Source organism: Syngnathus leptorhynchus, chromosome 7, assembly GCF_054491065.1.
Source record: "Syngnathus leptorhynchus isolate UIUO chromosome 7, UIUO_Slep, whole genome shotgun sequence".
Lineage (NCBI taxonomy): Eukaryota > Metazoa > Chordata > Actinopteri > Syngnathiformes > Syngnathidae > Syngnathus > Syngnathus leptorhynchus.
This window is the reverse complement of record NC_141201.1, coordinates 583310-606174: the sequence shown is the minus strand read 5'-3', so window position 1 is coordinate 606174 and position 22865 is coordinate 583310. Positions and strand designations below refer to the sequence as shown.

Sequence of the window (22865 nt, the reverse complement as noted above, 5' to 3'; positions counted from 1 at the left end):
AAGTGGCCTGTTATTAGGTACACCTGAAAATGGCGGCGTACCTAATGGAGTGTCCGTGAGTGACGTCACAGATCCAACAGCCAATCAGAAAGTGGGGGGTTGTTTGGGTGTGGCACTTTTCACTTTCGCTTAAGCTTTGACCGTGACTTTCCCTAATGAAGTGGCCTGTTATTAGGTACACCTGAAAATGGCGGCGTACCTAATGGAGTGTCCGTGAGTGACGTCACAGCTCGACCAGCCAATCAGAAAGTGGGGGGTTGTTTGGGTGTGGCACTTTTCACTTTCGCTTAAGCTTTGACCATGACTTTCCCTAATGAAGTGGCCTGTTATTAGGTACACCTGAAAATGGCGGCGTACCTAATGGAGTGTCCATGAGTGACGTCACAGATCGAACAGCCAATCAGAAAGTGGGGGGTTGTTTGGGTGTGGCACTTTTCACTTTCGCTTAAGCTTTGACCATGACTTTCCCTAATGAAGTGGCCTGTTATTAGGTACACCTGAAAATGGCGGCGTACCTAATGGAGTGTCCGTGAGTGACGTCACAGCTCGACCAGCCAATCAGAAAGTGGGGGGTTGTTTGGGTGTGGCACTTTTCACTTTCACTTAAGCTTTGACCGTGACTTTCCCTAATGAAGTGGCCTGTTATTAGGTACACCTGAAAATGGCGGCGTACCTAATGGAGTGTCCGTGAGTGACGTCACAGCTCTGCCAGCCAATCAGAAAGTGGGGGGTTGTTTGGGTGTGGCACTTTTCACTTTCACTTAAGCTTTGACCATGACTTTCCCTAATGAAGTGGCCTGTTATTAGGTACACCTGAAAATGGCGGCGTACCTAATGGAGTGTCCGTGAGTGACGTCACAGCTCGACCAGCCAATCAGAAAGTGGGGGGTTGTTTGGGTGTGGCACTTTTCACTTTCACTTAAGCTTTGACCATGACTTTCCCTAATGAAGTGGCCTGTTATTAGGTACACCTGAAAATGGCGGCGTACCTAATGGAGTGTCCGTGAGTGACGTCACAGCTCGACCAGCCAATCGGAAAGTGGGGGTGAGGGCGGGTGTGGCACTTTTCACTTTCAGCTAAGCTTTGACCGTGATTTTTCCCTAATGAAGTGGCCTGTTATTAGGTACACCTGAAAATGGCGGTGACCTAATGGAGTGTCCGAATGACGTCACAGATCAAACAGATCAAACGTCTCACTTTCACGTTTTTTTTTTCAACCTTTTATTGAAACACAAACACATTCGGTATAATACAATTTAACAAATAGAAAATTGAAACATCAATGTCGGCATAACGTGCGTCGGCTGGCATAGCAGCAACGCTGTCTGTCACTCACTCGTGAATCTTCGCGAACACGCCTGAAAATGGCGGTGTACCTAATAGAGTGTCCGAGAGACGTCACAGATCCAAGAGCCAATAACAAAGTGGGGGTGAGGGTGGGTGTGGCACTTTTCACTTTCCGTGAAGCTTTGACCATGATTTTTGATTATTTATCTAAAAAATTTTTTAAAAAAACAAGGATCAGTGTGTGTGTGTGCGTGTGTGTGAGTGACGATTCGTTGAACGATTCGTTTGAACGAATCTATTGAGTGAACTGATTCGAAAGATTCAGTTCACTTTAACCTCAGTGCCTCCCAGCACGTGACTGAAGTGATGTCACCACGCTATTGCCGGTATCACTCTGCAAACCGGTCCGACCAGCGTTGGGGTTTCTGTTCCGGCCCAGCCACTTTCATTCTTTTACTTTGCTTTTCAGTTGACTCTGATGAGGAAACACAAAATGACATGTTGTTATCTGGACTCATAAAAAACATACAACAAAAAAACATCCATATGTTGCTCCCAAGTTTAATTGTATTAAACTTTCATGGTTTAAGCCTTTACTTTTTAAAAACTGCTTGTTATTGTTAGGATACGGATTTTAGCTATTGATCTGACTCCAAATTACGATCAACTTTAACACAAGTTTCTATGTCCTAATCCACACACTGGCGCACCTAACAATTTTGCGAGTTCGTTCTGTCAAAGAGAAGACCAGTAGATCAATCAGACCAAATTTACCAAATGTTTATTCCTAACAAAGTGCTCTAATACAGGCCTGGGTCCCGGGTCCCTCACACTAAAACTCGTGCGTTTCTGTGACCACCAAAAGACGACACATTCTTCCGGGTTGCCCAGTTTTAAAGAAACACAATATGAATATTAAAGCATGCAAAATATTGTGTGATGATTGGTCGATGGTCATCTCCTCCCCGTCGAGGTGTCATCACTGTGGTCAGGAGTTGGGGGTTTTCCTCTCGAAGCCCAACCACCTGGACGTGGTATTGTTCTTTGTTCTCCGACCTCGAGGTGTTATCTGTTGGAATAATCTCGGGGGAAGCCTTGGCCTGCCAGATCAGGAGGCCTTATTTTTATGAGTTTACGACTCTCCTTTAAACTAAATGCTTTCTATTTGGTTCAAGGAATGTCTTTTGATCCCCGTCAGCCTTATGTTTCCTTCCTGTCCTTATGTTACTTTTGTGTTTGTTTTGTAAGAAGTCTTCAATGACAATGAGCAGAGCTTCTTTGCATAGGCGAAATGTTCTTTGTCAGTTTAAAGGGACTTCATTCCTTTTAGTTAACTGTAGCTTTGATTCATAGATTGTAGATGATCAAAATTGGTTATATACAGTTTGAAGAAGTCACATTAAAGTTATCCCATATTTACTCAATGTTCGTTTAAGGAACTGTTTATCAGTTACCTTACATTTACTTAATATGTGCTGAAAGGTTTAAGTAAGGTTAGATATTATTATTATTATTATTATTATGTGTTAGTTTACTAAGAAGTTAAACTTAGCAGGAGTCGGCCACCTGTGGAGAGGACAACTGGTTGGGGGAAGAAAGCAGACTCTGCACTCCCAATGTGGGGGTCGAGAAGATCAATTCACACTACACTACATTCCTTTTCTAATCAGCGTTACTACAGCCACTATCTCCCTTCCTTTAGTGTAGCAACGCCTCTGTAGCCAGGGCATCCAAGACATCAAAAGGAGGAGCACGTGGGGGAGGAACTCAGAACTGGCGGAAACTGCAACCGAGCCTCCCCCCAATACTAGATATTATATTGATATGATTATATGTTTAACACAACCTTGAAAAATATGTTTGCTAACTGCTGAAAGCACATTTCCCTTTATTATTTATTTTTTTAGCAATGCATTTTAATTGAGTCATTATTCAAAACTGTCCCAGCAAGAAAAAAAAAGTTAGTTAATGTTGTGATATTGTGATATTATAGTGACTTGGCTTGGAATAATGTTTTGAATTGTTTTCAATTTTTGACGTTCATGTCGATCCTGAACATTTGAAGTGGACCTTGGTCAAAACAAACGTTGGACTCATCTAGTTTTGGTTTTACAATCTGTGTCGCGGAAGAGGCAGGTGCACTTGGCGTGTAGCTAAAACCAGACGGATGACATTACACGCGTGGCGATATCATCCAGCAGCGAGTAAAAGAAGGCAGCGGCCCAGCCTCGGCTCCATTTCCAGAGAAACAAGGCTGCGGCATGAAGGCCAAGCTGGACATCGTGGCCATGGTCCTGGGCTTCCTGGGCCTGTTCGGCGTGGTGGCGGCCACGGCCATGCCCATGTGGCGCGTGTCGGCCTTCATCGGCGCCAACCTGATCGTGATGGAGGTGCTGTGGGAGGGCCTGTGGATGAACTGCTACAACCAGGCCGACATCAAGATGCAGTGCAAGGTGTACGACTCGCTGCTCATCCTGCCCGTGGAGCTGCAGGCGGCGCGGGGTCTAATGGTGGTCTCCATCGTGGTGGTGGTGATAGCCTTGATCGTGGCCGGTTTCTCCATGCAGAAGAGCACCTGCTGCCAGGACAACGCCCGGGCCAAGAACATCACCGCGGCCTTGGCCGGCTGCTTGTTTTTGCTGTCCTGCCTGCTGACGCTGATCCCGGTGTGCTGGGTGGCGCACACGGTCATCCGCAACTTCTACAATCCGGTGGTGGTGGATTCGCGCAAGCGGGAGCTGGGGGCCTCGCTCTTCCTGGGCTGGGGTACCTGCGCCATCCTGCTGGCCACCGGCTGCCTCCTGCTGTTCAACTACGCCAGGCGGCGCTCCAAGGAGTACGCTGCCGTCCCCTATGTGGCGGGCTCCTACCTGCCGAGCGCCAGGGGCGGCAGCGTACGCAGCAGCCGGGCGCCGTCCAGCTTCCACAAGCATCACGAGTACGTGTGATGCCGGGGTCGCGGCAGCGTATGCCAAGCCCGCGCAAGGCCTCTTGCGGTGCCGACCTGAGATACCAGTTGAGATGCCAGTGGTCGCTCAGCAGAGTTTGACTTGTGGACAAAAAGTGGAAAGAAAACTTAAAAGGATAAAAAAAAAAAAAAAACTTTTAAAAGAGGCTGCAAGTTATTCATTAAACATCACAATTAAAGTTGAGGGTCAGACTAATGCTGTAATGCTTGGAACACAAATGGTGGAGTAACACAGGTAAACAGATCATCAAATGACATCATCACCTTCCAAAATCATTTTGAAAGCACAAAAAACAAAAACAAATATTGATTGTATTATATTTTAAAATCATTATAAATTATTTTAGAGGTGGCCAGTATCATGAAATGGTTAAGGCAAAAAAAATGTATATATTTAATTTTATTTTTGTCAGTGTGACTTGTGTATTATTTTAAAAGAGTAAAGTGACTAATGTTACTGTGTATGTGCCAATGTGTTCATCATTCAACCGAATAAAATGTCCCAATTATGTTTGCACTAATGTGAATGTGTGTTGTCAAGTCAAAAATTAAACAGCTCTTTTCTGATTCAGTGATGTTGATGGGGTTTTTTTTTTATTTATTTTTTTACCTCCTACTTAGCTGACAGGCTAAACGCTTCTCCAGATAAAAAGGCTGAGGACTTTGAGTGCGGCATGCGGGTGTACTGCTGGAGTTTAGCTGCTTCACACCTTTTCAGCGGCTCAACTTTCACACACTTCAATGGTTTTTTTGTAACAGGAACAGAGTGATGACACTTTATTGTTTCAGATCATAGCTTTAGCATCTGACTTCTTTTTTTGTTGAAAATTCAGTTTGTCAAAGATCAAATCAAAATATGAAACTCGGTCACGTGCCATCTTTGTATTTCGAGCAAAGTTAAGGCTATTGTGAATCTCCATTCAATTTTCCTTCCCGCTGGGTCTGAAGAAGTTTTGTTCAAACTCCTTTGCAGCAAGCAAATCAGCGCTTGTGATTGTTTGGCTTTGCCAAACGCAATCCAGTTTCCTGTTGACGCTTTTGATCGGGCGCTTTGATCGGCATTCCAAGCGGCCGGACCTGCTCGACGACGTCGTTAGCATTTCTGCGGGCGTATAAGCTCCTCGCCTGGTGGGTCGAGCTCCTCAGACTCGTCTGGGCACTCGCGAGAGAGCCGCCAGTGTGCTCCAGCAAATGGCCTCCTACACCGCCTACAGCGGTTACTCCAAGCCGCCGCTGTCTTACGCCGCCTCCTACTACGACGAGAAGCGGCCGGCTTACACGGGGGCCTACACGGGGGCCTACACGGCGCCCTACACGGCGCCCTACTCGGACTACAGCGACTACAAGGACACCCTGTACGAGGAGAAGAAGATCATCGAGAGGAGAAAGCGCAAGTACGCCTATTGCTGCGAGGTGATCGCGCTGGTCATCGGCTTCATCGGGCTGATCGGCGTGGCGGCCGTGACGGGCCTGCCCATGTGGAGGGTGACGGCCTTCATCGAGGAGAACATCATCGTGATGGAGACGCGTTGGGAGGGCCTGTGGATGAACTGCTACAGGCAGGCCAACATCCGGATGCAGTGCAAGGTGTACGACTCGCTGCTCTTCCTGCCGCCCGACCTGCAGGCGGCCCGCGGGCTCATGTGCGCCTCGGTGGCCATCACCTCCTTCGCGCTCATCGTGTCGGCCGTGGGGATGAAGTGCACCAAGGTGGTGGACTACCGCGCCCGCACCAAACACATCGTGCTGGTGGTGGGCGGCTCGCTCTTTCTGCTGGCCTGCGTCACCACGCTGATCCCCGTGTCCTGGACGGGCCACAGGATCATCCAGGAGTTCTACAACCCGCTGCTGCTGGACGCCCAGCGCCGGGAGCTGGGCGAGGCGCTCTACATCGGCTGGGTGACGTCGGCCTTGCTCTTCGCCGCCGGCGTCATCCTGCTGACTCGCCACGCCCCGCGCACCCAGAAGCCCGAGGAGAGGGTCATCTACAACCCCGCCTCGTACGTCTACCAGCCCGGCTCGGCGTACGGGCCCGGCTCGGCGTACCAGCCGCCCGTCAACTACCAGCCCGCGTACTCCTACCAGCCCGCCTACTCCGCTCCCCCGCCGGGCTCTGTGGCCTACACGGGGGTCGGGTAGGCCCAAAATTTCACAGAGACACAAAGCAATGAAAAAAAGGATTAGTTTTTTTGTGGGGATCGTATTGTTTTTTTAAATGTGTTCTATCGAGCAACCATAAATCAACCATTGTACAGATTGTGAATTTGTTTTCACAGATACGATATTCTTGAATTTTTAGTTTTTATTCTTGATTTTTATTTTGGCTTGGCTGCTGAGGCTTGATGAAGTGTAAATAGATGATTTTGATTTCAAGGGCCCACCGCCGTGCTTAATAAATGGAGAAAAAAACGGGTCCCTGTGGATTTTGTTTTCCGTGCCGGTGTTGTTATCTCTCTGCTTGTCATCGGCTACGCGGCTCAACCGGTCAAACCGGAACATTGTCACAGATCCAGCCACCAGACAAAAGTGACACGAGGACAAAGGAGACAACAGAAACGTCCAGCCCGTGTGACAAGTTCAATCTGAGCTAGAATGCTACTGGTTCTGATCCAGTGGAGGTAAAAGATCACATCTAGAAATGCTTCTGAGATACATTGTAAATGCAAAAAGCAAGAATTCTGTCAGGCCCGCTCAGAGAGGAAGCCCTCGGTATCTATCGGCCTTCGACCAGCAACTCATTGGTCGTTTCAATCAATATGAAGGGTTGATTCTGTTTCAAATGTTCGGGCTCTATGTGGCCAAAAGCCCATCATTTGAATCAGGCGCTCCTCGGGGACCGGAATTTGACGCCGGTGGCTTGGCAGCCACAACTGCTTGACTGCGCTGCGGCCTGGTAAATGAACACCTCTGTGGAATGGCCAGAAGGTGTAAACTGAGAGCGTTGAGCAAACAAGCTCCTGTTTGCTGCACAAAGCCAGAAGCGGCCCGAGGGGAGTCTGTCTCCTAGCGACGCCTTGCAAATCCCACCCACAACAGGTGAACTTCCTCCTTCCTTCCCTCCCTCCCTCTCTCTCCGCCCGCCGGGATGCAGCGATGTCCCAAACTCAAACTCCTTTCCGTAACGGGACGAGATGGCCAACTCGGCGCTGGAGCTGCTGGCTCTCGTTCTGACCGTCGTCGGGCTGATCGGGGCGGCGGCCAGCACCGGCATGCCCATGTGGCGGGTCACGGCCTTCATCGGCGAGAACATCATCGTGTTCGAGACCCGCTACGAAGGCCTGTGGATGAACTGCTTCAAGCAGGCCGACATCCGGATGCAGTGCAAGGTGTACGACTCGCTGCTGGCCTTGCCGCCGGACCTGCAGGCGGCTCGGGGGCTGATGTGCTGCTCCGTGGCCCTGGCCGGCCTGGGCCTCCTCGTCAGCCTGCTGGGGCTGCAGTGCACCTCGTGCATCCGCGACAACGACCGAGCCAAGCGGACGGTGCTGGTGGTGGCCGGGTCCATGATCATAGCGGCGTGCGTCTGCGTTCTGATCCCCGTGTCGTGGACGGGCCACGTCATCATCCGGGACTTCTACAACCCCTTGCTGATCGACGCCCAGCGGCGGGAGCTGGGCGAGGCCCTCTACATCGGCTGGGTGGCCAGCGCCTTCCTGTTGGCCGGGGGTTGCGTCTTCGCCTGCTGCAACGTGCGCTCGGAGGAGGGCAAAGACGCGGCCAGGAGCTACGTCTACTCCGGCAACTCCGGCTACGTGGCGTACCCTCCTCCGCAGGCCGTCCAGCCGCTGCAGCCTCAGCAGCTGGTCCTGCTGCCCCAGGTCCAGACCCAGCCCGTCCTGTCCCGACACCCTTCCAGCAGCTACAGCTATCAGTCCAGGTACCCGTCCGTACGCAGCGGGGTGGCCTATCTCTGAACGCTGACACTAACTTCTTATACATTTCATGTCATACCAAAAAAAAAAAACATTTCAGTGACTACATTCTCTAACTTTTTTTTTTTTTTTTTTTTTAAATAGAAGAGTATTTTGTGTGTTGTTAGTTCAAATTGCTTGCACATTTCAATGACATAGCAAACAAAGATGTGTTTCTTGTATTTGATCTCTCCAATGTTCCTGAATAAAGTGAGCAAAAATGTTCCATCGCCTTTTCTTGGTGATGAAGCGCAGTTATCGTTGACCCGTTCCGTACTTGAACTGTTGATAGCATTTAATTGCAAGTGTGACTCTATACAGACTAAAATCAAATGAATCAATGGTCCCGTCGGTTCACGGTGCCAATGATTAGACCGTGCAGGTGTACCTAATCGAGTGTCCTCGAAGAAGAAAGCGGCAATCCACTTTGCCTTTAGTTTAGCTTCTGCGTACATGTACACATGCTTATAATAGATTTGTTTTATTTTGTAAACTCATTTCCTCAGAGTGTTTACGTTTGAGCGAGGCCATCGGCCTCCACCGAGTCGTAGTGACGAGAGCAAGCGAGCGAAGGACTGCTTGTTAAAGGTGTGGATGCTTTTGTGTTTACCAAGAGAGCGCGGCGCGGTCATGTGACTGAAATCTGCTTTGAAAGAAGATACAACAAAGAGTCCAATGGTGACCTCTTTTGGAAAGTAAAAAAAAAAAAAACATATCCTGGTCGTTGCTCGTGGGGAAAAAAAAATCCCATTTATTTATTTTCTACTGACTGCGTCAAAGCGTTGTTTTATTCTGGCAACATTTGAGCCAAAATGAGAGAGAACCTCCAACATTTCCCTGAGGAACTCCAGTCTAAATTTAGGCTTGCTTGTGATTTAGGGCTATACAAATAAACTCGACTTCTAAATGAGGTCCGACCGATTGCCGGTATAGTTTGCAAAGTTGCTGCGGTAGATGTACCAGCATAAAGCTAAAGCCAAAACAAGCAGTGATCCCGAGGCACCCTCATCCGTCCGAGCCAATGGGGAGCCTGCCCGGCATTTTTCCCACAACAAGCTTCAAGTGAGCGTCCACAAACGCATCAGTTGAGTCTCGGGCACGTCGCTGACAGGATAGGCGGGATGGCATCTGCCGTTTAGTTCCTTCCCCGTTTGGGAGCCATGGTCCAAGGAATTTGCGAGCTCGCCGCCGCGTGCGTGGGCCTGCTGGGGCTGATCGGAGCGGCCGCCGCCACCGGGATGCCCATGTGGAAGGTGACGGCGTTCATCGGGGAAAACATCGTGGTGATGGAGACGCGCTGGGAGGGCTTGTGGATGAACTGCTACAGGCAAGCCAACATCCGGATGCAGTGCAAGGTGTACGACTCGCTCTTGTTCCTGCCCGCCGAGCTGCAGGCCTCCAGGGGCCTCATGTGCTGCTCCCTGGCCTTGTCGGGACTGGGGCTCACGGTGGCCACCTGGGGACTACGCTGCACATCCTGCTTCCGCGATAACCGCAGAGTCAAATCGGCCATTTTGTCGGTGGCGGGCGGCACGCAGCTGCTGGCGTCCCTCTGCGTCTTCATCCCCGTGTCTTGGACGGGCCACGTCATCATCCGGGACTTCTACGACCCGCTGCTGATTGACGCCCAGAGACGGGAGCTGGGAGAGGCGCTTTACATCGGCTGGGTGACGGGCGCCTTTCTCTTTGCTTCCGGCTTATTGTTCATCTGCGCCGTGCGCCTCTCAGACAAACGCTCCGTGGACATCTACCGCCACCGGGACGCTCTGATGGCCTACCGGTCCGTCCGGAGTCTTCCCAGCGCGACATCCGAGCCCTTCCGGCAGCAAGGCCCCGCCGGACCCCATCTCATCATTCCTCAATTCGCACCGGGCGAAGTCACGCTCTACGACTCAACTGAAAGATCGGCCGGATCGTATCAACATTCGTCTCTGAGGCACTCGAACCCGGTGGGGAGCATATACGCGCCCATCAACTCCTTGTACATGAGCCAGAACAGCGGCCCGTACACACTCGGGTACAACCCCACCGTGTCCTATTCGCCCAGCTACCACCCGACGCCTCAAACGCCCGTTTTCATTCAATACAAATCGTCCAGAATTGAACCGACATCGTACGGCGGGAGCAGCCAAGCAATGTACATCTGAACAAAAGTACAAGTTGAAAAAAAAAAAAAAAAAAAGAAATCGTGTTGTTTTGATGGAAATGTTTTAAACTAATCAAACTCATCGAGAAATAAACTTGATCATTATTCTTATGATTTGAAATCTGTATCATCTGCAGTGCTAGTACTCACCAGAAGACGGCGCCAAATCACAGGAGGAAACCGTCGTCTCGTCTTGCCTTGCCTTTCTTTAAGCAGCTGTCACGTCCTGTAGAACGAATAAACACATTGTGCGTTTATTTTCGAATACATAGAACAGACATTTTAACAGCCGCTTTGGCGAAATAATGTCATTTTGTGGATTTGGAAACTTTCGACCCGAGGAGGCGCAAATATGATGCCGCTGTTCCCCCCTTCCCTCACCTGTCGAAATGGACATGACAAAAGGCAGCAGGGTCACGAGTGATGTTTTCCGATGTCAGAAAGATAGACGAAGGAGGAGTTTACAGCCCACTGGGCTCCAAGTTTGAGAAGCACGCTTAATCTTCAAGGCAGCAAGCAGCAGTTGCCAAGATTACATTTGCCTTCCTCATCGGCAGCGTGGCCAAGATTTAATCAGCGTTCCTCGGTGTACCCAAGCAAAGACGTGGTCGAGGTCGACCGCTGGCAGATTTGAAGTTAATCTTCACGACGTATCCATGTTTGCGGATCAGCCAGCTCGCCGGTGCCCTCGATTGGGCACGGGAGGGAGGGAGGAAGGGAAGGAGGGAAAGAGGGAGGGAAAGAACGGCTCGGCCCCGAACACCATCCACTTGCCGACAAGCAGCGGAACCCAAGACGGAAATGAAGAATTCTTTGTTTCAGAATAAATGTGTCGAGAATCGCCTTTGTGACGGCGCTATACGAAGAATGCATTGCATCGAGCCAACACTATATCAGCACGTTAAAACATGAATATGTTGGAAATGTATGTCCATTTAAAATGGTGTCAAGATCACAGATTGCAGATTAATCAAATGAGTTGGAGGAGGGGAAAAAAAACAAAAACGTGACCCTTTTCCAACTCTACCTGCAATTATTTGCATCCAAAAGAGGAAGAAATGTCACTGTCGTCCTTGATATCTTATTAAGCCACGAACACACTGGCCCAGGCCACTTGACATCAATTTGGCCAGCCTTGGGTTGAGCACTTTTACAAAGGCTAGGTTTTATTTTGAAATCCGGAAACGGTATTTGCTCTCTATGGTGCCTTGACAGCGCGGAGCATCTCAGCGGTCCTCCTCCACAGTCGCACCCTTCAATTCAAGCGCGCGCCGGGAAAGAAAGAAAAAAAAAAAAGATGCTATGTGCACGGTGAGCATGGAAAACAACAGCCGTGTCACGCACGAAGGATTTTAACAGACAATTTGGAGTTTTCTTTCTTTCTTTCTTTCTTCCTTCCTCGTCACAATGAGTGAGAAGACGATGCGGCTCAGGGGCCACTTGATGGTGACGCTGAAGGATGCGAGCGAGGACTGGCAAAGTGTCGGCATGACCAAGTGACATCCATGCTCGAGTGGAGCCTCCAGGGAGGACCATGGCGAAGAGGAGAGGGCTGCTCTTGTCGCTGCTCTACTTGCTAGCAGACTTGTGGCTCAGTTGGCAGCAGGTCCTCAGGATTGGTGAGTGACTGACTGACTGACTGACTCGGCCCGTTTGCATTTGAAATCAATTCATTGAAGCTCGCATTTTTAAGACATACTTTACATTGTTGCTTCATATTGTTTCAACAAATGAATGACAAATAATAAAGACAATATACAATTATTGAATTTATTTCTAAATTCCAAACAATTGACTGAAATGTGTAAACAATTTTGTCAAAAAATGAGACATAAATTCAATCCATTTCAAAGAACAACTTGGTATAGTTATGCACAACTGACAGCCGTTGTTAATATTTTGACTCTGGCCCACTTTGAGTGAGGTGACCAAAAAAACACCAAGTCTGGATTTGTTATTTCTATACAAGTTATTTCTTCGCACCGTGGCTTAAAAATGCCTCATAAAGACTTTGTTGGGGTTTTTTTTGCATACAAAATGAATCATATTTGACTAGAAATACCGGCAACATGATTTGCTTTGGAGCATTTATTCATTTATTCCATTTGGGTTTGACTTTTTTTTTCTAATGAACAGTACTCCTCGATTATTATGTTCACAAATTGGACTGGATTATTCCCGTTTTCTGCATTTCTTCCAAATCATGTTCATGACAATAATCATGGCCAGAAGATTGAAATGATGTTAATCCACTCTGGTGTCGGGCTGCCAGACTTTGGCCCTGCTCCGCCCGTCCACATGCAGCGCCAACGTAGCACCCGTCAAGGCGTCACTCGCTCGCTCGCTCGCTGGCCTTTTGGCCCGCGGCCACGGGAAATAGATACGACGGCAGCTACGGAATAACGAGCCAGCCCTTTGGATGGTGACCGTGCAATTAGCTCTTTTACATCTGATGCAACCAGTGAGAAAAGCACTTCATTCAAACACAGACTCCCATTATGATTTAAAATGTGTCACCTACAATTATCCTTCCATTGAATCCCAGATTCACACTCGATTGGTGTGAAAGACTCAGTTTCCATTGTGATTTAGCTGAGGCTCAAGTGAAGGTAAACTCCGCCACAAACTGTGATCATCTTTGTGATCATCTTTTGTGATCATCATCTCTGCACACTTTCCACTAACAACACCGGCTAACCCTGACATGGAGAAATGTTAATCTCACGGTCAAGGCTCTGGCTAACGGGTCACCTCCCCGTGTGGTTAATCCGTCTCAATCATGGACGGCTCCGGCCGCCTCGTTTGTCATTTTCATCCCGCGCTAATCCGGCCCATATGCTGCGGCGCTCCTTCCAATTAGCGGGTGTCGCCGTCCGCCCGAGACGCAATCCATAATAATCAGAAATCCCGAAACAACAGACGCTAATCGTCTTTAGGCAGAAAGTTCGCAGGTCGTCGGCAGCGGCGGCATCCGAGCGTTTGATAACGCGTCCGGCCACCAAAACATAATCCTCATTTTCACGCTGCGTGTGTCAGCGTCAGAACAAAGAGAGCTCAGTGGCGCACATCAAACGGGCCTCGGGAGCTTCATTCATTCTCGGCCTGGCGTCCGGCCATCTCGGACGGCTCGGCCTGGGAGCAAAAAAGGCAACACACTACGCCGTTGTAAAAGACGGGCGGGCCTTCGGGAGAGCGCCGTTGGTGAGCTCACGCAAGTTTTTCACCACAGATCTGCAAACTGGATCCTCAGACAAAAAAAAACACAAATGGCTCAATAAATCCAGGATTACCGGAGCCAAAAACAAGAAGCCCCAACAAAATCTGCTCTAATCTTGGGATACACGTAGCGCCTTTAGCTCACTAGCGTTTTTTCCAAAACGGGAATGCAAAAGAATCTTGCTGCGGATGTTCGTGTGAAGGCGGAAGCGCGGCGACGGCGTGACGGCGCTCTCCCTGCGGCGCTTTTTTTGCGCTGACCTCCCAGCATGCATCGCCCGGCCCGCGGCACCGTCTGACCTAATAACATAGCGACAGAACCCACGACTCACTCGCTCACTCGTTTCCATTCAGGTGAAAACGTGTCTTCTTGCCGAGTGGTCAAAGTTTCGCCGCAGACAGACAAAATTTCAAAAGCAGTTGGCCGTTGTAGTTTAAAGCACGCTGACCTATTTGTCGGCCCGCAAACGGAATATGCAACAAATTCAAATTCAGATCAATTCAGCTTTGTTCTGCATGGAGTGCAGCTTCATTTTTTTTCCTTCAAAATTGGAGCAGGACAGACAGATGAATCCGCTGATATAATTAGCGAATGAAGTTGCGTTCGAATGAGCTGCCAAGCCGCCCGCCCGCCCGCCCGCCTCCATAATCAAGCTTGTTGTGTCTTGTTTTGTGGCCTGGTTAGTACGCGGTAAATCATTTATGGCCACCCTCGATGCTTGGGTGCTTAATGAACCCCAACGGTTGCTTGGATTTTGAAGAAGGGAGCTAGCCGGGAGGAGATAAGTATCAGGCGGGACAACGCAGAGATGGCTGGCGCCTCCGCGTTTTGTCATTGCAGCGCTGTTCCACTACAAAGCCGACTGGCTTTATTTACCCAACATTGCAAGTGATGAATAGGATCTAGGATTGGAATCTGAGATTTTTTTGGAAATGTCTTCCAAACACAAAGAGCAATGTCGTTCGTGTCCCTACTCGCTCAGTTTGAGTTGTGTGGATGAGTCACAGTTTATGCCGAATTATACGCAAGCAAACAGCCATTAGCGGGAAGGCCGGGAAGGTGCAAATCAACAACATGATTGGACGCTCTGAAAAATGGCCGTATATGCCGGCCGGCGCGCGCATGTTGCCGTGCCAACCGGATGCTGCGGTGGGTCTAATTGGCCCCAGCAATTTGGTTTGGCTCATACAAAAAGCCATGTGGGGGAAGAGATGTTCATGTTCCTCCAGGAACTCTTACTAAATACTCACGAGGGCTCATGGTACATAATTCATTAGAAAATGCTCATTAATTGGTCAAAAAGAAAAGAAAATGTTGAAAGAGATTGATAAGGACTGACAATTCATTTATCATTATTATTTTATTCGCATTTTATGCAATTTCAACCTTGAGTCCATTTAATTGTGTGTATCTATAAATGAATTGAAATGGAATTTTCAATTGTCATTGAATTGTATCAAATTGCATATGAGTATTTTTTTTTCTTTTTAACCTTATTGTAAAGGTATTCCATAGACAACAACAAAACAGCAGTGTTACGTTTCGATTGATTGAGTGAGTCCAGGTCGCTTTGCGCATATAACCAGGAAAAATATAGATACATTACAGAACATAAATCAGTTGTGTAGAAATGACACTATTCGGCACGGAACAGAAAGAAACTTCTTTCTTAACTTCTTCTTCACTTACTTATGAATGCGGTTTCATATTGGTACTTATTCATGTACATTGTGGCCTGTTCTGTACATCTAATCAAAATAACAGAAGCATATAACTTATTTTTGTTTTCAAAAGGAACTAACCAATAACAACTGATGATTTATTTTCATGTATTTTAATCCTTTGCTTGAAGTATTTTTCTCCAAATAATTTTCCATCAGTACACCACAATCCTAATATCAGTCACTGTATTCGGTGTTCCCTTTTTCACAACGCCAAGAAAGCCAAAATACAAATGAGTCCGCTTCCCCTCTTGTATTCCCTTCGAGCGTCGCCAGCGCTTTGGAGATTATTCATGCGGCGGGCGCTAGCACACGATTTTGCGTTTGTGTGATTAGAGGTCGACTACCGAGATGTAAATCACAAAATCGACATAGCTGGAGGAAGGGAGGGGGCTATTTTGGCCCCCGTGCACAAAACAGACCATCTGTTTGGAAGCGAGAAGTTAGAGCAAATATGTGTGTGTGCGCTTGAAAACTATGCTTGATTGATGCATGAATTAGTTGTGTGCAGAATTAGGAAGTATTTTACCGGGACCTGCTAGCAGCTGCTTGGCCATTTTCAAAAGCCGAGGAGCTCTCAGTTTGAAAAAGGGTCTTGACACAGGCATTTAGGGAAAAGAAACGACTCAAAGCTTTTTCTTTTTTTTTGCACTTGTTGCCAGTGTAACATTTTGCAAAGTAGCGAGGGAGGGCTGCGCTACGGTGGGAGCGGTCACACGCAACAACGAATGGAATGGGAGTCGGAGGGGTCAAGATTTGGAGCTTCGGACAAAGACGTTTGCAGAGAAGCTGAAGCGAGCAACCTGCGCGTCTTGGAACGGGCTTTTCCCAAAAGCCGCATTAGTAAGAATGTAGGCCATGTAAAGAGGACAAGGTTGGCCGAGGTGAAGCTCTTCTCTGAATGGGATGAAATCCGCTTTGGTACTCGTGACCCAAGGACATCTGCGCAACATTATGTCATATTCGCAATTGCGAGGCTGCAGAAAGGGCTGAATGATTTGGGCCAAATTGCCCAGACGAAAAAGTCTGGAGATAAAAGCCTCTGGCCTGGTCTGGGCCCCGTTTGACGCTTTCGTTTTTGCGCTGTGGCCCCAGGCGGCATCTTTGAGACGCTGGAGACCGAGCCCATCAGCGTAGAGGAGCTGGCCTTTAAGTTTGCAGTCACCAACATCAACAGGAACCGGACCCTCATGCCAAACACCACGTTGACCTACGACGTCCAGAGAATAAATCTCTTCGACAGCTTCGAGGCCTCCAGAAGAGGTTGGCAAGTCTTGACGGGAAAATACTCATGGAGATTTTTCCATTTGGTCAATTGACTCCTTGATTCCCCCCCCCCCACAGCCTGCGACCAGTTGGCGTTGGGCGTGGGGGCCGTGTTCGGACCGTCGCACAGCTCGTCGGTGAGCGCCGTCCAGTCCATCTGCAACGCCCTGGAAGTCCCTCACGTCCAGACGCGCTGGAAGCATCCGTCCGTGGACAACCGAGACAGTTTCTACATTAACCTCTATCCCGAGTACACCTCCATAAGTCGAGCCGTGCTGGACATCGTGCAGTACTACAAGTGGAAGACGGTCACCGTGGTCTACGAGGACGCCACGGGTCGGTGGTCAACAAAACCTGGCCGGCCCTTTGCCGCGTCCGACCTGAGCTAACTATGACGTTTTTGCATTGAAGGCCTGATTCGCTTGCAAGAGCTGATCAAGGCTCCGTCCAGATACAGCATCAAAATCAAGATCCGACAGCTGCCGCTGGGAAGCAAAGACGCCCGGCCGCTGCTCAAGGAGATGAAGAAGGGCAAGGAGTTTTACGTCATCTTCGACTGCTCCTACCAAACGTCGGCCGACGTCCTCAAGCAGGTGAACCCGAAACAAAGGGATGGCAGAGAAAGCTCTTTTTAATGGAGACGTTTTTTGGGGCTTTCTATTCGAAATCTTCCTTTACTAGCAGATCATTCCGATTTTTGTGCCTTGAAAATGAATTGCAAGCGGCCGGCCACATTTGCTTGTAACGCCTTTGAATCCTTTGCAGATCCTGTCCATGGGGATGATGACGGAATATTACCACTTTTTCTTCACCACGCTGGTAAGCAGGCAAGCCGCAAAATAATCCACAGCAGTCGGCTCGCTGACAATCGGGTGTCTCCAAATAAGCTACTCAACTCATCTGATGTGATCTGATTCAGGACCTGTTTGCGCTGGACCTGGAGCCGTACCGCTACAGCGGCGTCAACATGACGGGCTTCCGGCTGCTCAACATCGACAACCCCAAGGTGGCCTCGGTGGTGGAGCGCTGGGCCACGGAGCGGCTGCAGGCCCCCTCCAAAGCCGAGACGGGAATGATGGAAGGCATGATGACGGTAAGAAGAAATACAACGCCTTACTTGTTTATCCGTTTTAATGAGGGTCGTTAAAAGCTATTTACAGATCTGGCTCCGCTAAACAAAATTCATCCACATCACATGCTAATATTGCTTGTGCACTGTACTGAAGTCTGAAAAAGGGAGGCTGCCCCAAAAAATATATAATCAAGGCAGAACCTCTGAGAGAAAACACTGAGGTTTATTTTAGGAAAGAATTCATTAGAGCTTCTGATCAAAAAAAAAAAAAGGTAGCGATGCCACTGTGTTTGGAGCACCGGCCAGTGAGTTGCGTTTGTTTGCGTGCCGTTGCAGACGGAAGCGTCTCTGATGTACGACGCCGTCTACATGGTGGCGGCGGCCTCGCAGCGCGCCGCCCAGATCACCGTCAGCTCGCTTCAGTGCCACCGCCACAAGCCCTGGCGCTTCGGAGCACGCTTCATGAACATGCTCAAAGACGTGAGTGAAGGAAAAGTCAAGACAATTTGGACTTTTACGAATGATGTGGCGGGCCGTATCTGGCCCCCGGGCCTTGACTTTGACACCGATGCGTGATGAAAACTTGCCCCACATCTCAAATGGCCAATTGGCACAAGAATGATGTGCTTGCAGGAAGTTAAAAATCACCATTTGGGCTTTTGTGAGCAATGCTCAGATTAGTCCAAGTGGGCTGATTTGATTGCATTTGCGAGCTCCCGTCCCGCTGAACCGTGACGCACTCAGACCCGGGCCTTGCCTTGCCTTGCCTTGCCTTGCCTTGCCTGCCTGCTCCATTTGCATCATCATCATCATCATCTACTAAACACTGGCAATGCAGACGTGGCCATTAGAGCGCAGCAATTGTCTCGGCGTCTGGCCCCAATGCATCAATTATTCATTCTCTCCTAATAGTATTTGTTTATTGTGAATTTTGCCGGAATCTGGCGTTTTGCCATCGGAAAGTTTGAAGCAGAAATAATTGCCGTTCATTGGCGCAGGTGCAGTGGAACGGCCTGACGGGCCAAATCGTCATTAACAAGACAGACGGCCTGCGCAAAGATTTTGATTTGGACGTGATCAGCCTGAAGGAGGACGGCTTGGAGAAGGTGAAGCCACCCACCCCAATTTAGATGTTCTCAGCTTTTTGGTGATTCATGTTCAACTACTGATGACTAAACAACTGAACAAGGTAGTGAAGCTTTTTTTTTTGCAGGTGAAAGAAGAGAATCTCCTTCTGCTAAGTTTGCTGCTTCTGTTGTCCCAATATATGGCTTGAATATGTCTCTCTTAAATCCACAATGAGTTTCTTTTCTTTTTTGGTCATGTTTAGCTTTCCACTTGCTTTTGCCGTTGTCCGATGCCAGCCATTTAAAAGTTGTTGTTTTTTCTTGACTGTTTTCCGCAAGATAATCGCAGGCAACAATCGCTTGAATAAAGTATGGAAAAAGGTCTGTACTTTAGCTGCACACGAAAGAAATCCTAATCCACTCTGGCCGTGTGATTTTTCTCCTTTGCCCTCTCCAAACGTGTCGGCGTCTGTTGTGCTTTGAGCGTTTTCCCTTTCGTGTCGCTTGTGCCAAACTTTGGAGCCCGCCTCGATTGTCACGGTGACGTGGTGTCGTTTCCAGATCGGCGTGTGGAACTCCCAGACCGGCCTTAATTTAACAGAAAACAACAAGGACTCGGGTACAAACGTCACCGACTCCATGGCCAACAGGACCCTCATCGTCACCACCATTCTGGTACGCTAAAAAAAAATACCTAGCTCCTATAAATATCACTTGAGCATACTTTCTTGACAACAATGACTACTTTTCCCATCGACCGCGGCTTGACGGCGTTTAAGAAAGAGCACCGGAAAACCAGTGGCTAGCATAATTGAGGAAGATGAATTTTTTTTCCAGGAAAATCCCTACGTCATGCACAAGAAGTCGGACAAGCCGCTGTACGGAAACGACCGCTTTGAGGGATACTGCCTGGACCTCCTCAAGGAGCTCTCCAACATCCTGGGCTTCTCCTACGAGGTCAAGCTGGTGACCGACGGCAAGTACGGCGCTCAGAACGACAAAGGGGAGTGGAACGGCATGGTGCGCGAGCTCATTGACCACGTAAGTGCGCATTTTAGAGAGGAAGAGCCCCGAATTGCCACAATCCGAAGACTTTTGTGACGGCAGGTCGCCGACTTGGCCGTGGCCCCCCTCACCATCACCTACGTGAGGGAGAAGGTGATTGACTTCTCCAAGCCCTTCATGACGCTGGGCATCAGCATTCTCTACCACAAGCCCAACGGCACCAACCCGGGCGTTTTCTCCTTCCTCAACCCGCTGTCGCCTGATATCTGGATGTACGTGCTGCTGGCCTGCCTCGGCGTCAGCTGCGTGCTCTTTGTTATTGCCAGGTAATGCTCTCTGATTGGCTTCTTGGCACTTGGCTGCTACAGAGATATTGTTATATCTAAAAAAAAAAAAAAAAAAATGGCGGAGCCAAAGGGGCAGGCCGCAGGGGCAGTGCCCACCCAGAAAAGCATATCATCCAACGATAGGGGATAAGGATCAGGCTGGTTTCCGATTACCAAGGGATAAGGTTCGGGCCGGTTTCCGATTAGCAATCAGCCAAGTGATCTTAAGCACCTTTGGAATGACCCTCGGATCGAGGTCCTTAAATTGTGACTATTCGTCTCTCCAGGTTCACGCCGTACGAGTGGTACAATCCTCACCCCTGCAACCCCGACTCAGACGTGGTGGAAAACAATTTCACCCTCATCAACAGCGTGTGGTTCGGCGTCGGGGCACTCATGCAGCAAGGTACGCTTCGTCATTGCGACGGGCGTGCGGCGTTTCACTAAGGAACCGTCACGCTTGTCTTTTAGGTTCCGAGCTGATGCCCAAGGCCCTGTCCACCAGGATCGTGGGCGGGATCTGGTGGTTCTTCACGCTGATCATTATATCCTCCTACACTGCCAACTTGGCTGCCTTTCTGACGGTGGAGAGAATGGATTCGCCCATCGACTCCGCCGACGACTTGGCCAAGCAAACCAAAATAGAGTACGGCGCCGTCAGAGACGGCTCCACCATGACCTTTTTCAAGGTAAGAAAGCCGGCCATACAAAATTGAAAATATTGGGGGACGTTTTACAGGTTTGCAAGCTAATGGTCCGTTACGTTTTCTGGACACAATGGTCCGCGAAACATGTCTTTGACCATCGAGGACGGCGAGCTATGCGCTTGCTCTCACCCCAACAGAAATCCAAGATCTCCACCTACGAGAAGATGTGGGCCTTCATGAGCAGCCGGAAAAACACCGCCTTGGTGAAGAACAACCGCGAGGGCATCCAGAGGGTCCTCACCACTGACTACGCTCTCCTCATGGAGTCCACCAGCATCGAGTACATCAGCCAGCGCAACTGCAACCTCACGCAGATCGGGGGTCTGATCGATTCCAAGGGTTACGGCGTGGGAACGCCAATAGGTACCCGACTTGCGGACCGTTTTGGGGGCTTGTTGGGTCAAGAATTGCACGGGTGGGGTGAAGTGGATGAATGGCTACTGAGCTTTGCCTTTTCTTCCGCAGGCTCCCCTTACAGAGACAAAGTGACCATCGCCATCCTGCAGCTTCAGGAAGAAGGCAAGCTGCACATGATGAAGGAGAAGTGGTGGCGGGGCAACGGCTGCCCCGAGGAGGACAGCAAAGAGGCCAGCGCTCTCGGCGTGGAGAACATCGGCGGGATCTTCATCGTGCTGGCGGCCGGCCTGGTCCTCTCCGTCTTTGTGGCTATCGGAGAGTTTATTTACAAATCCAGGAAAAACCTGGACATCGAGGAGGTGAGCGTCGGCCAGTGCGAGTGGCACAATAAGTATTGACGCGCTCCGAGCGCTCGAAATGGGTCCAACTGCATTGTTACAATCAAAACTTTTCAAGTTTAGTCATTTCTGTAGTTTCGATGGAAAGCTCAAGTCCTTTGAGGGAATAATAGACATCATGACGCTTTACCGTCACGGCCTTTGTGTTTTGATGCAAAACAAAGAAGAAGACAAAATGGACAGACAATGTGAGGTCAAATTTGGAGAGCATTTGCATATTTCAAACAAAACGGTGTGTATATGTATTTCAAAACATTGTTTCAGTGAATGTTCTTTTCGACTTTGTTGTATCTACCGAGTTTGTGTTTTTTTTTTCTCTCTCTCTCTCGAGCGAAGGTGAAAACACCACATCCTTTGGAACCCTTTGATGGCTGCTTGTTTGGTATTGCTGTGTTGACTTTCTTAAAGATTTTGTCCCCTTTTGCTGCCATTTCAAATGACGCTCCAAACCATGATTTCACATCTTACATCACTGCAATGTAAGCTATGTCTTACTTTTGGCATGCCTGAGGCTTCCTTGAGGCCATTACGACCATCAAACCACTCTGCTGTATCCAAGCCAATTATTTTCTATTAACTGCTGATTAAATGTCAGATTTGAGCTCACTGGTACTTTGACTCTCCAAAAGAGCAGGGGGGCAGGCAGTGTTTGAGACATTGAGCAAGATAATAAAGACGAGGAAAACATTAGCACACAGTACTGATGATCTGATTTTGTGGTTTTGCTTTTAACTTTAGGCCCCTTGTCATTTTCTGCTAACTAGCGGCGCTTACTTTTTACGGCTACATCTGAACCGAGATGAGCGCTTTGACTCGACTGACGGAGCGACTAAAACATTTTTCCCATCAATCTGGTCGTTTGCTACCGTTGGATAATCTCAAGTATCAAGGGATCGGCGTTCTCGCTAGTTTTGCTAGCCGGCTTTGCTAGCTGGAGGGTGGACACGTCCTCCGGTGTCTTTGACTCGTCTGGCAGATTTCAGTGTTACGACCCTCCTTTCCATAATCCTGTCAGCGGAATACTCGCCCCGAAAATGAAGTTCATGGAGACCATGTAATCAGGATACAGTCGCTTAACAGCTTATACGATTAATGTTGTGTCACAAAAAGGTCAAGGACCTTATGTTGGGAATGACAGTCAAGCATTGTGTGGTGGCACTCAGACCCCGCTGAGATAGGAGTCCCATTTTGTTGCGGATCACGAAACAAAAGCGATTTTCTTTTTTTGCCACTACGGCGCTACTGGCAATTTTGCAGCCGGTTCCGGCTGGGCAGGGAATCGCAACCTACTCGTGCGTTCTATTAGCACGTATATGTTGTGCGACTTAGCAAGTGGACAAAACTCCAGATGTTTTAATTAATTTCTAATCCCCCTGTTTCCTAATCCTGGCTCGCTTGCCTTTCAGAGGGATAATC

At 48.9% G+C, this 22865-nt stretch overlaps 5 protein-coding genes and 1 long non-coding RNA gene across 6 annotated transcripts; 5 read left to right on the top strand and 1 right to left on the bottom strand.

The window, feature by feature from the left end:
• Nucleotides 1-1225: 1225 nt before the first annotated feature.
• LOC147053955 (uncharacterized) lies at nt 1226-11082 on the bottom strand. Its single transcript, XR_015066737.1, has 3 exons — nt 10695-11082; nt 10464-10539; nt 1226-1763 (listed from the first exon to the last, which is right to left on the bottom strand). It is a non-coding gene; the product is annotated as an uncharacterized LOC147053955 (long non-coding RNA).
• Nucleotides 2346-4823, top strand: LOC147053959 (claudin-4-like). Its single transcript, XM_085916897.1, has one exon. It carries the CDS (start codon nt 3550-3552, stop codon nt 4234-4236), a length of 687 nt encoding a protein of 228 aa, XP_085773023.1. The 5' UTR covers nt 2346-3549; the 3' UTR covers nt 4237-4823.
• LOC147053958 (claudin-8-like) lies at nt 5388-6669 on the top strand. The gene has a single exon (XM_085916895.1). It carries the CDS (start codon nt 5448-5450, stop codon nt 6393-6395), a length of 948 nt encoding a protein of 315 aa, XP_085773021.1. The 5' UTR covers nt 5388-5447; the 3' UTR covers nt 6396-6669.
• On the top strand, nt 6772-8400 carry cldn8.1 (claudin 8.1). The gene has a single exon (XM_085916896.1). The coding sequence runs from the start codon at nt 7388-7390 to the stop codon at nt 8168-8170; it is 783 nt and encodes a 260-aa protein (XP_085773022.1). The 5' UTR covers nt 6772-7387; the 3' UTR covers nt 8171-8400.
• Nucleotides 9258-10980, top strand: LOC147053956 (claudin-8-like). Its single transcript, XM_085916894.1, has one exon. It carries the CDS (start codon nt 9328-9330, stop codon nt 10312-10314), a length of 987 nt encoding a protein of 328 aa, XP_085773020.1. The 5' UTR covers nt 9258-9327; the 3' UTR covers nt 10315-10980.
• On the top strand, nt 11058-22179 carry LOC147053954 (glutamate receptor ionotropic, kainate 1). The gene is made up of 15 exons (XM_085916898.1): nt 11058-11932; nt 16347-16514; nt 16596-16853; nt 16929-17110; nt 17283-17336; nt 17437-17610; nt 17926-18069; nt 18588-18695; nt 19218-19331; nt 19494-19697; nt 19764-19987; nt 20275-20393; nt 20459-20676; nt 20832-21057; nt 21160-22179. The coding sequence occupies exons 1-15, from the start codon at nt 11848-11850 to the stop codon at nt 21447-21449; spliced, it is 2568 nt and encodes an 855-aa protein (XP_085773024.1). The 5' UTR covers nt 11058-11847; the 3' UTR covers nt 21450-22179.
• Nucleotides 22180-22865: the final 686 nt, after the last annotated feature.

Coding starts and splice junctions, on each gene's coding strand:
- LOC147053959 (XM_085916897.1), top strand. CDS start 3,550: ATGAAGGCCAAGCTGGACATCGTGGCCATGGTCCTGGGCTTCCTGGGC.
- LOC147053958 (XM_085916895.1), top strand. CDS start 5,448: ATGGCCTCCTACACCGCCTACAGCGGTTACTCCAAGCCGCCGCTGTCT.
- cldn8.1 (XM_085916896.1), top strand. CDS start 7,388: ATGGCCAACTCGGCGCTGGAGCTGCTGGCTCTCGTTCTGACCGTCGTC.
- LOC147053956 (XM_085916894.1), top strand. CDS start 9,328: ATGGTCCAAGGAATTTGCGAGCTCGCCGCCGCGTGCGTGGGCCTGCTG.
- LOC147053954 (XM_085916898.1), top strand. CDS start 11,848: ATGGCGAAGAGGAGAGGGCTGCTCTTGTCGCTGCTCTACTTGCTAGCA. Junction 20,677..20,831: donor CCACCATGACCTTTTTCAAG/GTAAGAAAGCCG, acceptor TCACCCCAACAG/AAATCCAAGATCTCCACCTA. Junction 21,058..21,159: donor CGGCGTGGGAACGCCAATAG/GTACCCGACTTG, acceptor TTTCTTCCGCAG/GCTCCCCTTACAGAGACAAA.